At 49.2% G+C, this 13608-nt stretch overlaps 1 protein-coding gene across 1 annotated transcript in view; it reads right to left on the reverse strand.

The window, feature by feature from the left end:
- Nucleotides 1-13608, reverse strand: part of CTNNA1 (catenin alpha 1) — a 165021-nt gene that overhangs the window by 136463 nt on the left and 14950 nt on the right. Inside the window, exons 2-3 of the mRNA XM_068157813.1 lie at nucleotides 4281-4387; nucleotides 813-1008 (exon numbers count right to left, since the gene is read on the reverse strand). Coding sequence (XP_068013914.1) covers nucleotides 813-1008; nucleotides 4281-4385 — 301 coding nt within the window. The 5' untranslated portion in view covers nucleotides 4386-4387. The remainder of the gene's footprint in view (nucleotides 1-812; nucleotides 1009-4280; nucleotides 4388-13608) is intronic.

Genomic DNA, 13608 nt, shown 5'->3' on the forward strand with positions numbered 1-13608 from the left:
CATGGGGTTGTTGTGGCCAATGTGCAGAACCTGGCACTTGGATGTGTTCAATCTCATGCCCTTGGACTCTGCCCATCTGCCCAGCCTGTCGAGGTCCCTCTGCAGAGCCTCTCTACCCTCCAGCAGATCAACTCCAGCCCCCAGCTTGGTGTCATCAGCAAATTTACTGATGATGGACTCAATGCCCTCATCCAGATCATCAATGAAGATGTTAAAGAGCACAGGGCCCAGCACTGATCCTTGGGGCACACCACTGGTGCCTGGCTGCCAGCTGGATGTGGCACCATTCACCACCACTCTCTGGGCTCGGCCATCCAGCCAGTTCCTAACCCAGCACAGAGTGCTGCTGTCCAAACCATGGGCTGACAGCTTGGCCAGGAGTTTGCTGTGGGGGATGGTGTCAAAGGCCTTGCTGAGGTCCAGGTAGACTACATCCACAGGCCTCCCCACATCCACCAGGCAGTCACCTGATCATAGAAGGAGATCAGGTTGGTCAGGCAGACATATTTAAGATGTGATTCCACAACAGTAATAGGCAAGGGAAGGGGGGGAACCTGGCTTTTTACCCTAGACTGAGTTTTAAATGCTCTTTGAGAAGAGAAGTAGAAGGGCTGATTCTTCAGTCTCTATTTGGGACATCCAGTTTCCAGCTCTGCCCAGTTCATCCTATTAATTTCTCAAGGAAGCCAGGTGAGAATCCACCCAAGTAGAGAAGCACCAAGTCACAAGAAACATCAGCAAAAGAGAAATGGGAACAATTGTAGTTGCTCTGAGACCCCAGACTCATACAATCCATCAGGCACAGCTCTTACCTTGCTTGCGGACATCCTCCACAGCTGCCACCAGCTCCTCCTTCAGGAACTGGCTCTCCTTTGCTATTTTGTCTCCTTTCTCCAGGAAATTCTCTGTTGCTTGTTCAACTGAAGCAGCCAAAACGTGGGCCTTCTTGGAACGCCCTCGCTTTTTGTTAGAGGGGCCCTTGTTGCTGGTGTTCACCAGCGTTGTCACCTAAAGGCATGGATGAAGGGGGGTGGGGAAAACAGAACAAAAGCAACCCATGAAGCAAATGAGGGGTTTATCAATTTGACAGCAAGGCAAACTATTATTTTCTAGACAGTGTATCAATACCTGCACTACTGCCAGCTCCAAAGGTTAAACTCAAACAAGTGTTTCTCATTATAAATCTGTCTAAAGTGCTTATCGGTGGCAGGCCTGAAAATCTGATTTGGAGCACTGAGATCTATTTGTGGTTTTCATAAACTGCTGTCTCAGGAACAGGCCAGAGCTATTTGGCACCACATAAAAAGAAACCAAGTTGGGATAATTAGTTTGGGATAGTTCTGCAGGCATAAAGGATCCCAAACAAGGCTGCAGTCATTATGTACAGGAAGCTAGCAACACGGTGTCTATTCAGTCCAAAACAGCTCTATAGCCAATGGACTGAATGCAGAGCAAAAGGGCTTCCTGCAGCTCATTATTTCCCTTACACAACGCAAAATGAACTCTCACAGTCCTCCTGCAACAAACAAATACTTCCAAGTTTTCTGCTTTAGCCTGAAACCCTGCTAGGCACTGGTCAGCAGCAGCCAGATGACCACCAGGTTCTCCATTAGCTCAGGATCCACTCCCTTCAATCAGAAAGAGGCCACCAAATCCACACAGATGCTTTTCCCTTTGCCTTTTTCTCACCCCCTCTCCTTTTTGTTAAGTTTAAGCTACTTCAGAGGGATATGAAATCACAGCATTAAAAATATGTCTCCTCTAGAGAGCCCAAGGACCACTGACAAAGGCTCTCAGGGCTGAATCCATTTTCTCAAGTAGGTTGATTTAGCAAGAGAAAGCCATCAGCTGGGAATAGCCCTCATGGTTAACAGGAGGCTTTCATACCGGGTAGCTTCAGTTCATCATGTGCTCCACAGACAAGCTGCAACATGGCAACTTACTCCTCTTCCCTCTCTTTTTGGCAGCCCCATCATTCATATCATTTGGGATTGCCAGAAGAGCTACTGGAGGAGCAGGTTACAGACACTGACAGAAAGGTCTTATAAACAAGTCTGTCCAGTTACGTTTACCAGATTAGGGCAATTTCTCATAGAGACAGACTCCCTCAGTAACTCCAGCTAAAAAGCTATAGAGAAGATGATCCAACTGTCCATCTGAGTATCTGGACAGGTAGGAGCAGCAGCTTGGTGATTAAAGGGATGTTAAAACTGGAAACAGAACCTTGATTGCTGCAGGCTGCGCTTGGCAGGAGCTTGTGACAAGTTCCTACTGTCACTGAAATGATGCTGAAGAAGATAGAGTTCCCTGTCTCCAGTGCACCTCCTCTCTCAGGCCTCCTAGAAAGTTTCTTCCAAGAAGCTTCAGAACACCCAGTGCACACAGCTTACATTCACAAGGCTTACTCTAGGCTCTCCTGTGCTCTTTGGTGCATTTCACTGAGCAATGCACACCATGCAGAAGAAATAGGCTTTTAGTCACAAGCATCAGCAGAAATGGCATCTTGTAAAAGATACCCTGAACAGTACCAAATGCCATCAAAGCATACTCCTTGGGTGGAAGAGGGGTCAATAACCTAGCTGAGGCTGCTCCAGACAGGTTGCAAACATCCCCCACCACGCATTTCAGTTTACCTGAACCTCCTTCCAAAGGGAACTCAAAACACAGATAAAAAGAAAACAAACCCAAGACACCCAAACAAAAACCCAACAAAACAGTCAAACAACAAAAATCATGCAAAACCACAACCCCACCCCAAAAAAACCCAGAACCAAAAAATAAAAGACAAATGATAACAAAACCCCAAACCAGCCAACCAAAAATAACCAACCAAACCCCCTAAAAAAATCCCTAAACCAACATCAATAAAAACAAACAAAACAACCCCCAAAACAACCAAAATCCACACACACTCCCAAAAAAGGGAGGGACTGAAGGAGTTGGGGATGTTCAGTCTGGAGAACAGAAGGCTCCAAGGTGACCTCATGGTGGCCTTCCAGTATCTGAAGGGGGCCTACAGGAAGGCTGGGGAAGGACTTCTCAAGATCTCAGGTAGTGATAGGACTAGGGGGAATGGAATGAAGCTGGAGGTGGGGAGATTCAGGCTGGATGTGAGGAGGAAGTTCTTCACCATGAGAGTGGTGAAGCCCTGGCATGGGTTGTCCAGGAAGGTGGTTGGGGCACCATCCCTGGAGGTGTTTAAGCCCAGGCTGGACGAGGCTCTGGCCATCCTGCTCTAGTGTGGGGTGTCCCTGCCCATGGCAGGGGGGTTGGAATTAGATGATCCTTGTGGTCCCTTCCCACCCTGACTGATACTATGACACTACTCCTCCAAAACTCTCCCTACTCCCCCAAAACACCCAACTTCCCCTAAACAACAAGAAGAATAACCAATATACACACACACACTACCACACTTGAGAGGCCCTCCTTCTATAAGCATAAAGCCTCCATTCCAGGGACTTCCACCCCTCCCAGACACCAGTTTCTATGTGATACAACACAGCTTTTGTAAGACTCTACAGATCAGCAGCAGAGCACCCAAAACACAGGCAAGGAACAGCTCAGCAGCCACAGAAGGTGAGATACCAGCATGCATTTCTGCACTGATAACTGAAATCTGCTGCTTCATCAGCTGCACCTTTCTAGCCATGTGCCCAATCACAGAATATATTTGGTTGGAAGAGACCTTCAAGATCATCCAGTCCAAACTGATCCAGAACTCAAGGGGCAGCACTAAGCCATAACTCTCTTATAATAGAATTGAAGGAGTTATTAACACAACTTCTCCATCTTTAGTTTTGTAGTGTTTTTACTCCTGGAATTTAAGCTTTGAAAGTTAATTAATTAATTAATCCATCAACACAGTAAATCATAAAATCACAGAATTGTCAGGGTTGGAAGGGACCCCAAGGATCAGCCAGTTCCAACCCCCCTGCCATGGGCAGGAACACCTCACAGTACAGCAGGATGCTCACAGCCACATCCAGCCTGGCTGTAAAAACCTCTAAGGATGAGGCTGCCACCACCTCCCTGGGCAACCTGTGCCAGTCTCTCACCACCCTCATGGGGAACAACTCCTTCCTAACATCCAGTCTCAATCTCCCCACTTCTAGTTTTGTTCCATTCCCCCTAGTCCTATCGCTACCTGACACCCTAAAAAGTTCCTCTCCAGCTTTTTTGTAGGCCCCCTTCATATACTGGAAGGCCACAATAAGGTCTCCTCAGAGCCTTCTCATCCTCATGAAGGTTTTATTTGCCACCCCCTTTTTTCTCCCTACCTGTGTAACAAGAGGCTCCAGTAGTCTTTCAACCGCCAGCGTCCTTATCTCCAAGCTTTTGGGGTCCCATTTGAAGTTCACGTTGCCTGCAGTAACAGCAGTCATTTCTGGAAGAAGACAGAGAACTGTAAGAACACAGATGTTGCTTTATTTACTATAAAACAGTGGATAGATACACAATGTGGTGGTTTGCTGTAAATGGAGGTTACCCTGTCTCAGGGTTGGGTCGAACTGGAGAGAACTTTAAAAGCTGCTTGCTACAGACATTCTTGCTAGAAAATAAACCCAAAACAAAACAATCACACCAGGATCACTGAGTGATTTGGGTTGGAAGGGACCTCCAAAGGTTATTTAATCCAACTGCCTTGCAGTCAGCAGGGATATCCTCCACTAGATCAGATTGCTCAGAGCCTTGTCAAGCCTGACCTTGAATAGCTCCAGGGATGGGGCCTCAACCACCTCCCCGAGCAACCTGTTCCAGGGTTCCATCACCCTCAAGCTGCAGAACTTGTTCCTCACATCCAATCTAAATCTGCTCTGCTCTCATTTCAAACCATTGTCCCTCATCCTGTCCCTGCAGGCCTTTGCAAACAGCCCCTCTGCAGCTTTCTTGTAGCCCCTTGAGGCACTGGAAGGCTGCTATTAGGTCTCCCTGGAGCCTTCTCCAGGCTGAACAACCCAAGCTCCCTCAGCCTGTCCTTGCAGCAGAGGTGCTCCAGCCCTGATCATGTTTGTAGCGCTCCTCTGGGCCCAATCCATGACCCTGCTGGTTGAGGGCTCCAGAGCTGGGCACAGTACTCCAGGTGTGGTCTATACCAGAGTGAAGCGGCAGAATCACCTCTCTCTATCTACTGGCCATAGTATGGCTTTTGGGCAGAAACATCTTGTCAGAGCAATGGCATGACAGGTGGTGTTTGGTCTGTTTATCAGTTGTTTGGGTTGGAAGGAACCTTAAAGATCATCCCATTCCAACCTCCCTGCTTTGGATGGGGACACTTCCCACCAGCCCAGGTTGCTCAAGGCCTCATCCAACTTGGCCTTGAACACCTCCCGGCAGGAGGCATCCACAACCTCACTGAGCAACCTGTTCCAGTGTCTCCGCCACCCTAACGGGAAGAAGTTTCTTCCTAATCTCCAGTGTAAATCTGCTCTCCTCCAGCTTCAGTCCATTCCTTCTTGTCTTATCACTACAATCTCTTGCCACAAGTCCCTTCCTTGCAGGCCTGCTTCAGGTACTGGAATGGCCAGCCTGTGCTCCCAGACCAGCTCTGAGGGCAGCAGAAGGCAACACCTCAACTGCAACAGCATCAGGTCTTAACTCACATCATTCAACCTGCCCCTTCACCCAACTTGCCCTTTGGAGTATAAAGGCAAAGTAGTGAATAAAAGCCTTATAAAGCCAGAAGATCCAGTTGCTTCATATTCAACAGCTTCCATATCTACTACACTTCTTTTTTAACATTTACATAGGAGGAAAAGGCAGATTTGCATGAAGAGATCTGTTAAGAGCTGTCACTGAGTCATCCCTTCCTGTTCCGGTTTGATATCAACATCCCAATGGAACAGCAAATATGACTGTGGGAAAAGTTTACTCCAACTACTGAAGACAGCTCTGCTTCTGAGAGCAGCAGCCTAAAAAAGAAAAATATTAAAAATAAACTACACCACATCACTAGAGGAACACTGTGATGCTGTACAGCACAGCAGAGGAAAATCCAGAGCCATAATGTCAGGAAGAAACTGATTTTAAGTGGTTATAGGGGGGAGGGGATACTTCCCCTCCACACTTGTGAGACCCCCACTCTGAATACTCTATCCAGTTATGTTCTTCCCAGCACAAGGAGGACACAGAGCTGTTGGAATAAGTCCAGAGGAGGCCAAAGATGATCCAAGGGCTGAAGCACCTCTACTATGAGGATAGCCTGAGGGAGCTGGGGTTCTTCAGCCTGGAGAAGACTCTGGGGGGACCTTAGAGCTGTCTTCCAATACCTGAAGGGATCCTACAGGGGGATTTTTCATGAGGGTGTCTAGAGCCAGGACAAGGAAAAATGGTTTTGAGCTGGAGGAGAGTAGGTTTAGGCTGAATCTTAGGAAGAAATTCTTGAGTACAAGGGTGGTGAGACTCTGGAACACGTCTGGAGAGGTATCACAGTATCACCGAGGTTGGAAGAGACCTCAAAGATCATCGAGTCCAACCTGTCACCACAGACCTCATGGCACCAAGTGCCACGTCCAATCCCCTCTTGAACACCTCCAGGGATGGGGACTCCACAACCTCCCTGGGCAGCACATTCCAATGACCAATTGCTCTTTCTGGGAAGAACTTTCTCCTCACCCCCAGCCTAAACTTCCCCTGGCGCAGCTTGAGACTGTGTCCTCTTGTTCTGGTGCTGGTTGCCTGGGAGAAGAGACCAACCCCTTCCTGGCTACAACCACCTTTCAGGTAGTTGTAGAGGGCAATGAGGTCACCCCTGAGCCTCCTCTTCTCCAGGCTAAACCATCCCAGCTCCCTCAGCCTCTCCTCACAGGGCTGTGCTCAAGGCCTCTCCCCAGCCTCGTTGCCCTTCTCTGGACACATTCAAGTGTCTCGAAGTCCTTCCTAAACTAAGGGGCCAGTTCAAGTCCAGGTTGGATGAGGCCTTGAGCAACCAAGTCTATTTGAATGGTATCCCTGCCCATGGCAGAGGGCTTGGAACTAGATGATCTCTAAGGTCCCTTCCAACCTAAGCCATCATATGATAAAACCAGTTCACACCACTTTAGGCTTAGCAGATTGCAGTTCCTCTCCTGCCCTGGGTTGCCCTCAAGAGTCAAGATGAGACTAAAACCTTGTTTGTAACTTTTAGGTTTTAAGAAGTCACAAGGAGAAACATTTCCAAAGTCCTTTTACCCCTTTTCCCAAACACCTACTGCTGAAGCTGATTTAGAAGCTTCTTAGGCACTATTTTTAATCTCTCTGGACAGGGCATTGTCTCTGCATGGTGCCTCAACAGCCAGATTGCTCTGACAGCACCAGATGTCCCCAAGCTGCCAGCACGACTTCCCATTATTTTGAAGAAGCAGGAGGCAAGGCACTAATTTTGGTGGCTAATGATGTTTTTGACACATACCAACCACCAGCCCCTTTGTACTGACACTGCACAAACAGCCTGGGCAGGGCAGCTTCCTCCCCACTGGCGCTCAAGCAGCTCAGACTGAGAGGGCAGAAAGAAGTTAGGGCTTGGCACCACCTGCACCTTCCTGCCAGGCTGATCCCAAGGCAACACACAGGCTGTCTGACACCACAGACACCATATGAGGGACCAAGCTCTCACTACCCTACCAGAAATCACATCTTTGCCCTGAAAAGCCTGCAGGCTGTTACACACTGAAGCACAACCTTGCAAAGTAGGAAGAGTCACCTAACCTGTACTGAAGTTCGCCACCTTACACTCACACTCCAAGTGCCCACACTGGAAAGCTGAAAGCCTAATGCACAAGAGAATTATCAGCTGAGACTGCTCCATGCTAGCAAACATGCAACATTTCTGATGGTTTTAAATCAAAAAGCTTGAAGGTCCTGAGGGATCCTACAAGGATTTGTAGTGACAGGATGAAGGGCAATGGTTTTGAGCTGGAAGAGGGGAGAGCGAGACTGGAAATTAGGAAGAGATTCTTTCCAGTGAGGGTGGGGAGACACTGGAACAGGTTGCCCAGGGAGGTTGTGGATGCCCTCTCCCTGGAGGAGTTCAAGGTCAGGTTGGATAAGCCCTTGAGCAGCCTGGGCTAGTGGGAGATGCCTCTGCCCATGGCAGGGAGGTTGGAACTGGATGGTCGTTAAGGTCCCATTCTATGATTCCATGTCAGGTTGCAGCACCAGACCCTTCAGGGAGCTAGCTGGAGAAGGGAGGAAGGAGGACCACCTCCTCCTCCTCCTCCCCCCCCTACCTCTGACATGTATATAAGTCCTGTGAACTCACTAAACATCCTTCTCTCATCACCCCTTTTTACTTTTGCTGCTCCAGCTTTGCACTGGCTTCTGACAAAGCCCAGACTCCAGCAAGCTGTGTGAAGTCCTCAGCTCCCGGTAACGTCCTCAGCGAGGAATGTCACCGGTTGCTTCCCTCCCCATTAGCTCATTGGGAATGCTTCCTACGTAAGCAGGCAAGAAAAATACCCTGAAAGGCTTCATGGTTTCTGAGAAACACACCCAGGGCTCTGGAAAGCCCATTAGGTTTCTAGGTAAAAGCTGTTGCCAGCTATTTACTGCTGCTCTGCCTCTGGCAGCGCCACGGCACGGGGTGAGAAGATGCATTAATTGTAGGCTTAGAATAATGAGGGCAATTCATCTGCAGCCACCTTGGCGTGCTAGCTCACCACTCAGCCCAAAGTAATGGACTAGAAAACCACTCAGCATGAACTTCAGCTGAGTTTACCCAGGAAGAGGAGGTCGATATCCACTGCACTGGCTGGCAGCAACGACTTGGGTAGCGTTTGTGCCTTGTAGCAAAGATGTGATTTGGTTAAATCCTTGGGGAGAAGAGAGAAGCAGGTGAAAGCACAGAAGTGTGCATGGTGGGGAGGGTGTAGGGGATAAAAAGACAACTTTCCCATCCTGGAGAAGCCTCTAGGGTCACCTAATAGCAGCCTTTCAGTACCTGAAGAGGGACTGTGTGCAAAAGCCTGCAGTGACAGGACAAGGGGCAATGGTTTGGAATGAGAGAAGAGAAGGTTTAGACTGGAGGTAAGGAACAAGTTCTGCACCATGAGAGTGGTGGAACACTGCAACAGGTTGCCCAGGGAGGTAGTTGAGGCCTCACCCCTGGAGCTATTCGAGCTCAGGCTTGACAAGGCTCTAAGCAACCTGAGCTGGTAGAGGATGTCCCTGCTGACTGCAGGGGAGTTGGATTAGATAACCTTTACACAAACCACTCCATGAGTCTAACTGCAAGAGCTACCTTAAAGCACCCACCATGAGAACACTCCAGTTCTCTGGAATCTGCCTTGTCCCTATGACTGCTCAAGCTCTCACCTCACTGGTAACAGAGCAATGCAAGCCAGAGGATGGTCTAGTAGAGCACTTCATCATTGGCCCTTGGAGTGACCACAACAGTTCCATGACACCTGCAATAACTGCAGCAGCTCATGGACAAACAGAGCATCTTCTGGAAGTTGGACCCAAGTGCAGGCCAGCATAGCACTGGCCTCAGAGAGCTGGGGTGACCAAGCTGACAGAATCCTTACAGCTGGAAAAGACCTTTAACATCATGGAGTCTGACCACCAACTCACTTGACAGGCTGCTGCTAAACCACATCCCTCAGCACCACATCTGCTTTTAAACACCTCCAGTGATGGTGATTCAACCACCTCCCTGGGCAGTCTGTTCCCTTTCAGTTGAGAAGTTTCTTCAAATATCAAACCTAAATACCCCTGGTGCCACTTGAGGCCATTTGCTCTCATCTTCCCACTTGTTCCTTGGGAGAAGAGACCAACTCCTATTTGGCTCCAACCTCCTTTCAGGGAGTTGTAGAGCCAGAAGGTCTTAGCCTCCTTTTGTCCAGGCAGAACACTGCCAGTTTCCTCAGCTGCTCCTCACCAGCCCTGTTCTCCAGACCCTTCACCAGCTTCATTGCCCTTCTCTGGACTCACTCCAGCACCTCTATGTCCTTCTGAAGTGAAAACCCCAAAACTATCCCAGTGCTCAAGGTGTGGTCTCACCAGTGCCCAGTACAGAGGAGCAATCGCTTTCCTGGTCATCCTGGCCATGCTATCCTTGATCCAGACCAGGATGCTGGTGGTCTTCCTGGTGCCCCGGGCACACTCTGGCTCACCTTCAGCTGGCTACTGACTAACACCCCCCCCCAATTCTCTCTCTCTTCTGGGTAACCTTCCAGCCACTCTTCCCCAAGCCTGGAGCATTTATGGAGTTGGTGTAACCAAAAGAGGTTCTCCACACCACAGAGCATGGTAATGCACAGGGCAGGCACTCAAAGCAGGAATCTCAGGGCCCAGGCAGCACAGAGCATGCAGTGGAAGGGAGCAAGTGACACTGAATCTGAAGTGCTGGAATATATAGAAAGCCACCAGCACACAAGGAGTTGTGGTTGCCCAGCCTATGGTTTCATAAGCAGCAGAAAAGCTGCTGAAAACCCAACATTCATCCTCCCACACCCCTTTAGGAGCTCATTCTCATCTTCACATCACACCCCCTCGCTACTGGCACAGCCTTCCCCATGGCTGAGTGATTAACCAGATGGGGAAGAGCTGCTCTGAGTAGAGGGGAGGAATCCATTTCTGTGGGGTGGGCTGAGATGCCCATCTGGTTCACTGTGCCACCACAGATACCATTGTGAGCAGAACTGCCAGAAGCAAGAGGAACTGGCACCCCTGGCAGAGCCCTCCAAGTACAAACATGGGGCAAAGTCAAATGTCACATTGAGTTGAACCTGGTGCCACTGAGAACAGAGCATCAAGCACAGCTGCTGCAGGGAGCAGAATGTATCCCAAAACATGTAATGCTCAGGCACATGAAGCTCCAGCCATGTTAACAGCCTAGCATGGTAACTGCAAACCCTTTGGTGGTGCTCACTACTACAACTATATCTTGCTGGGGTTCAGTGTGCTTGCAAGGATGTGAGGGAAAGAACAGGAGTTTAAAGAAGTCACTTCCACATCACTCTGGTGCCTCCAGAACCTCCACAATTCCCAGCCAACAAGCAGCTCTGCTTGATACAAAGAATCAAGATCTTAGCAACAGCTAAAGCTTAAGAAGTCTCTGCTAGGCTTTAAGCCAACACTGCCACAGTCCTACTGCTCCTTTCTCTGCCACACACTTGCTGGGACAAGCACCCATCTATGTGGTGAGCCACTTTGTGGAGCTAAGAGGGCCTCAGAGTAAGCCAGGAGCTGTCAAAAGTACCTTGCCAGGTTATTGTCCTGAAGAAGAAGGTGTAACTGCAGCAGCAGTGCCATGAGCTCTGCCCCAAACCCAGGCCCTGCTCAGCAGTCCCAAATTGCTGGGGGCTGCAGTCACACACCATGTGCTGGCCTGTGTGGAAGCACTGGGGGGATGAATGCAGTGCTCTTTCCAAAGGCCACAACTAAAGGTCACAGGGGTTTCAAAAACTGGTAATTCAAGGTTTTAAGACGACCTTCAGATGCCTCCTTTCAGAATACTGGCATGCAAATCATTCCTAGACTTTGGGAAGCACAGGAATGCAACTCTGCAGCTTCTTCCCAGCAGTATCCCGAAGGCACCAGAGGCGTTTCCCATGAAGGGCACCGTTTCAACAGCGAGCTCTGCACCCCAACAGCATCATGGAAAGATCCAGTGCTCATGGTCCTGTTTTTCCAGGCTGCCCTCCCACACACCCCCAAAGGCAGTGCTGCCTCTCCCTCAGGCACTGCTGAGCCAGTTTGTTCCACCTGCCCTGTACCAAGAGCAGTACCTCCCAAACTCCGGACCACAGCAACTCCCTTTGGTTGCACAGTGGAAGAGCTAACTGCCCACTTCTGCTGCTGCAACTTCAGCCCCACCACCTTCTGCTACCTGAGGAGTCTTCCACATGCCATCTCCTATCAGTCTTCAATTTCCAGCTATCCTGAGAAGCTGCTTTCCACAAGCTTTCAGCTACACTTGCTGTACTCTTCTAGTTTCTCAGGGAAGATGATACTCAAAGTGGCCTCACCAGCACAGCGTGGGGCTGACCTGGGCCCGGCTCACAGGCCACACAGGCTGGATTGAAGCATTATGCTACCCAAAAACTGATAAAAGAGCATACAACAGAACATTTCATACCTAGGAGGACATTCTCCACATGAACACCCTTTGTGCTGCCTGCCTGCCCTTTTGGGGCAGATAATTGTGCCCAGGCACAGGAGAAGAGGAAATGGACTTCTTGTGCCAGGGGAAGTTTAGGCTGATTACAAGTGGTCAGGCATTGGAACAGGCTTCACTGGGAGGTGTTCAAGAAGCATGTAGATGTCATCATAGTATCATTCAGGGTTGGAAGGGACCACAAGGATCATCTAGTTCCAACCCCCCTGCCATGGGCAGGGACACCCCACACTAGATCAGGCTGCCCAGAGCCTCATCCAGCTTGGGCTTAAACACCCCCAGGGACGGGGCCTCAACCACCTCCCTGGACAACCCATTCCAGGGCTTCACCATTCTCATGGGGAAGAACCTCCTCCTCACATCTAGCCTGAATCTCCCCACCTCCAGCTTCATTCCATTCCCCCTAGTCCTATCACTATCTGAGATCCTGAGAAGTCCTTCCCCAGCCTTCCTGTAGGCCCCCTTCATGCTTCAGGATAGAGTTTAGTGGTCATAGTAGTTGGATTATAGTTGGACTTGATCTTAGAAGGTCTTTTTCCAATATTAATGATTCTATGACTGCATTATTTTGCAGCTTGTTTCTTTCTCTCCTAGATCTTTAGGGAGTCACAGGCATTTCAAATGACAATCCTGGCCTCTGCCACTCTTACTGGCACCTTACAGATCTTATTCCATCACCCACGTCATGAGGCTGGTTCACAGTGGGATTCACAACAAAGACTCAGCTTCAACTTCCAGCCAGAAAATGAACCAACTTCCTAGTTCCCAAGGGAATCCTTTAGGTAGTTCAGGTAGGTAACAAACCCCAACCCACATGAGAGACAGACAGGATCCCTTGCCTCTGACAACAGATAAAGACTTGTGAGGAGGATCTAACACACACTCTTAACACTAAACTTCTGAACAGTGTTGGTTTCCAAAAGGTTCAGACGCACTTCATCTCAAAGCCCAGCTCAGATGCAGGCAGTTCATGACAACTCACTGACAGTTCAGAACTGTTTTCCACAGAACTAAGAGGACCCAGGAAGAGTTTCATTCTTTCCTCTTCCCCTTCAGTTTCCAAATAAATTTATCTGCTCCATTCCACAAACAAAGCCACACTCCTCTCAGCTAGCCAAGGATGTTTGGGATACATGATGCTTTTCAAGGAGGACTGAAGCAGGTTAGATTTAAGCTGGGTTTATTTAATACAAAGTTACCCTCTTCTAACACAGCCCTCAACCTTAAATTTCATCTTCTGCTCAGCTATCAAGTCTTCTCCTCTACCATAGATGCCATGAAAGTACCACCTCCTTAGGAACCCCTACAACTCCAACCTGAAGCATGAATACAAACTCAGACATTGCATTGCCTATATTCTGCGCCTGTTTCACACCTGGAGCACTGCTTGCAGTTTTAGTGCCCACAGTAGGAAAAAAACCCAAAGGTGTGGACAGGCTGGAAAGCATCCAGAGAAGGGCCATGAGAATGATCAGAGCCATGGAAGCCCTGCTAGGAGAGGGAAGACAGAG

This window comes from Melanerpes formicivorus, unplaced genomic scaffold (assembly GCF_026170545.1).
Source record: "Melanerpes formicivorus ecotype bairdi unplaced genomic scaffold, bMelFor1.0.p_v2 SCAF_2, whole genome shotgun sequence".
Taxonomy (NCBI): domain Eukaryota; kingdom Metazoa; phylum Chordata; class Aves; order Piciformes; family Picidae; genus Melanerpes; species Melanerpes formicivorus.